Source organism: Mastomys coucha, unplaced genomic scaffold, assembly GCF_008632895.1.
Source record: "Mastomys coucha isolate ucsf_1 unplaced genomic scaffold, UCSF_Mcou_1 pScaffold23, whole genome shotgun sequence".
In the NCBI taxonomy this organism is placed as follows: Eukaryota; Metazoa; Chordata; class Mammalia; order Rodentia; family Muridae; genus Mastomys; species Mastomys coucha.
The window spans coordinates 16,696,940-16,700,778 of NW_022196906.1; the positions used below are offsets into that span (position 1 = coordinate 16,696,940).

Genomic DNA, 3,839 nt, shown 5'->3' on the forward strand with positions numbered 1-3,839 from the left:
TGTAGACCAGGCTGGCCTCAAACTCAGAAATCCGCCTGTCTCTGCCTCCCAAGTGCTGGGATCAAAGGTGTGTGCCACCACTGCCCGGCTACTTGAATTAGATTCTTAGTGATAAGTTCCACTGATGTAAATGTTAATTTTTTCTGTAGAGTCTGACTTTTTTGATCTTTAAATGTACCATAGCTGTATTCTAAATTATCCAGTGTCTGCAGAAAAAGCTGACTTACATATGTTGTCATTTCTCTTTTCCGTCTGGATGGCCAATGGCAGCAGGTGACTAGTCCACCAGAGTGTTATGGGGAATGGGCATGTGCTGGTTAGTTTCTTCAACTTGATACAAACCACAGTCACCTCCAGTGAGAGAATCTCAATTCAGGAGTTAGCTCTATCCGAGTGGCCTGGGATGTGTCCCTGGGGCATTTTCTTGATTAATGATTGGTGTTAGAGGCCCTGGCGTACTATGAGTGGTGCCGTCCCTGAGCAGATAGTCCTGAGCTATATAAGAAAGCAGACTGAACCAGCCATGGAGGAGTGTGTTCCTCTGTGGTCTCTGCTTCTGCTTTCTCATTCCTGGTTCCTGTCCTGACTCATGCCAATGATAGACTAACCTGTAAGCCCAGCAAACCCTTTCCCTCTGTACATGGTTTTGGTCAGTGTTTTACTGCACCAACAGAAGCAGTCTAGGACAGAGCACCAGGCTCCGGATGGTAATTTATCTGTTCTATTTCTTGGAGCAGTGCATACAAGGATTCAGATGTCCTCCTTGTAGGGATATTCATGCTTACAGTTTTCTCTCTGTGTTAATTTCTACATTAATTAACTTTTTTGGCTACAAGTAATATGACATCGTGATAAATTTAAGTAAAAAGGATATTGGAATGAGAGGGCCAACAATCCCTAGTTGCAAAGCTCCTCAGTGGCTGGGACTTGGCAGGGACAGAACTGACCGTGGGTCCACTGATCTTTCAGACCTCCAGGATGCTGCCATGGGGTCTTCTGGAGTCCTGATGGCTTTATGTCTCTTTAGGACTGAAATCCCCATGGGAATGCCTTTCCTGGAGAGGAGTGTTGAGGACTTAGTTAGTCTGTGGGAGCCATCTAGTCCATGGCTTGGCACAGTAAGTTATGAGGAAAGCAAAGGTAGCCCTCCTCCTAAGTAAGTTGAGATTTGTTTCTTAGTATCATTATAACAAATATCACTTCAGTGTCTTAAAATGGCATCAGTACATGCTGTCATGTGATAGATGCTAAGCTTTGGAAGTGAAGGTGTTGTCAGGGCCGTGCTACTTCTCAGGTTTCTAGCATTTCTTTGTCTCTTCTAGAATTTTTAAAGAGTTAATTTTTTATTATTTAATTCATCTAATTTAATGTGTACAGTATATGTGTTGGTGTGAGTTATGTGTACTGTATGTTGCAGTACTCCATGGCGACCAGAAGAGGGCATCAGATAACCAGGAACTGGAGTTGCAGGTAGTCTTGAGCCATCATGTGAGTGCAGGGAATGGGCCCCAGTACTTACTTATGCAAGAGTTGTAAGTGCTGTTAACGTCTGGGCCATGTCTTTAGCACCATTTTCTAGTTTTACAGAAGCTTCTAGGATCCTTCTCTGTTTCTTCTAATTTCCAGTAATTCCACACACTCTGGTTTGTAGATGTGTCCATCCAGTTTCTGCAGGTATTGTCAGATGGATATCTCCCAACCTTGGCTTACCTTCTTCACTAGCCTAGGCTGGCCTTAAGCTCACAGTATAGCTCAAGATGGCCTCCAGTTCTTTGTCTTCCCTCAGCTTCTGTTGTAGTTTAAATGGGAGTGGCCTCCATAGGGTCATCAATTTGGATACTTGGTCCCCAGTTGGTTGGAATTATTTCAGAATGATTAGTAAGTGGTCCTGTTGGAGGAAGCGTGTCTCTGTGGGTGGGCTTTGAGGTTTCAGAACCCATGTCATTACAGTTCTCTCTCAGTTTGTCTCTCTCTCTCTGTCTGTCTGTCTCTCTTCCTCCCTCCCTCCTACTTTTGGGAGAGTATGTAAGAGAGTAGTTAGTTACCACTCCAGTGCCATGCCTGCCAGCCTGCTGCCATGCACCCTGCCTTGGGAGTCATGACTTTGCACCCATAAGTCCCAAAACAAACATTTTCTTTTTTTGGGGGAAAGAGGATTTCGAGACAGGGTTTCTCTGTGTAGCTTTGGCTGACCTGGAACTCAGTCTGTAGACCAGGCCAGCCTCGAACTCAGAAATCCGCCTGCCTCTGCCTCCCAAGTGCTGGGATTAAAGGTGTGTGCCACCACTGCCCTGCCAAACATTTTTTTTTTATAAGCTTCTTTGGTCAGAGGCCATAGAGGAAGTACTTAAGATGGCTTCCCAAGTGCTAGGGTTCTGTGCCTGTGTCATCTCACCTTGACTGCTTGCATCACAGTTTGTCATTTGTATTCTCCTTGCCTTTCCCCCTAAAAGACAGCCATATCCTCATTTTAACCTGGTTCTATCTGCAAAGACTGTTTCTAAACTAGAGCACATACCTGGAGCAAGGATTTGAACATGCCATTTTGGGAGACATACTTTAAATTGTTGCACACGTCCTTTCCTTCGCCCTCTTGTACCTAAGACCGTTCACTATTATGGGGTCACTCTAGCAAGACCCCAACACCCCCTTCAACAGTCATAATCAAATATAGAGTTAACATTCCATGATGAAGCCAGTTTGTAATCTTTACCAGTCTTTTGAGATGGATACCAGTTGATGCTTAAGAAAAACATGCTCTAATTCCTAGTTCCTCTGACTTTGGTGGTGTAGAGCTGTTTTTTGCAAGGTTGTGTGTGATCAAGTAGGATTACCTTAATCCCACCATCTGTTAAAAAAGTGACTTTTTGTGTTCGAAGCAGGGTTAGAATCTTTGAAAATCCTGTCTCCTTTAGTCTTCAGAAAGTTGATTCTTGATATTTGCCAATGTCCGTTTCTTACTCTGTGTTTTCAAAATCTGTTTACAGATAAGATCATTGTGGGCAGCTTCATGGGCTACCTCAGGATCTTTAATCCCCACTCTGTAAAAACCGGAGGTGGGCCTCAGGCTGAAGATCTACTTCTAGAAGTGCATCTGCGGGACCCAGTGCTGCAAGTGGAAGTCGGGAAGTTTGTCTCGTGAGTAGAGCTCACTGATCCTGGGAGTTTCCCTCTTGGGGATTAGATCTGTTCCTTATAGTGACACGTTCATGGATTTAAAAAATTCATGAACTATGTATGCTGTAGATATATGTCATGCAGGCAAACTTTATGCTCTAAACACTTTATGTAGAAACAAGTACATTTAAGATGCGTTAACGCAGGGGTTTATTTGTACCTTTGTGTCTGTGTGAGGGCGTATGCATGTGTGTAGGTGCATGTGCACACTCTCTGCCTCCTTTTCCTTTGAGAGAGTGAACCTGAACCTGGGGCTTGCAATTTCTTGTCTAGTGTGTACACAAAGACCCAGTCCCATCCAGTTTCTGCCCTCACCGGAGCTGGGGTTACAGGAGTGTAAGGGATGCCTCATGGATTAGAAGGGTGCTGGGATCTGAAGAGTGGTCCTTATGATTGCTCAGCAAGCTCACTTCAATACTCAGAACACTTTTATAGTAGTGGGACTTGAGATACCAGACATCTTACAGCACCAGGACAAAGAGGTAAACTTATAAACAAAGCCAAATAAAGAAAAAGCAAATATTTATTTATTAAAGAACGCTTCACTGGAGTCAGGTATATATCTGTTTAATAAGTACACAAGGGTTCAAATAGAAAGGCCCTGTCCTAAAAGAAATCTATTACAAAGTTCTTTCTTCTTTCTTTTTTTCTTCTTCCCCTTC

General features: G+C 43.7%; 1 protein-coding gene across 13 annotated transcripts in view; it reads left to right on the forward strand.

Annotated features, from left to right (window-relative positions):
* Bbs9 (Bardet-Biedl syndrome 9) overlaps nt 1-3,839 on the forward strand; it is a 409,213-nt gene that overhangs the window by 23,791 nt on the left and 381,583 nt on the right. For 12 of the 13 annotated variants that reach the window (XM_031345639.1, XM_031345633.1, XM_031345628.1 and 9 more), the window contains one exon: nt 2,988-3,138. In XM_031345639.1, coding sequence (XP_031201499.1) covers nt 2,988-3,138 — 151 coding nt within the window. Of the gene's footprint in view, nt 1-2,987; nt 3,139-3,839 lie in introns of those variants that run through there. The other variant, XM_031345638.1, reaches the window with a different exon arrangement.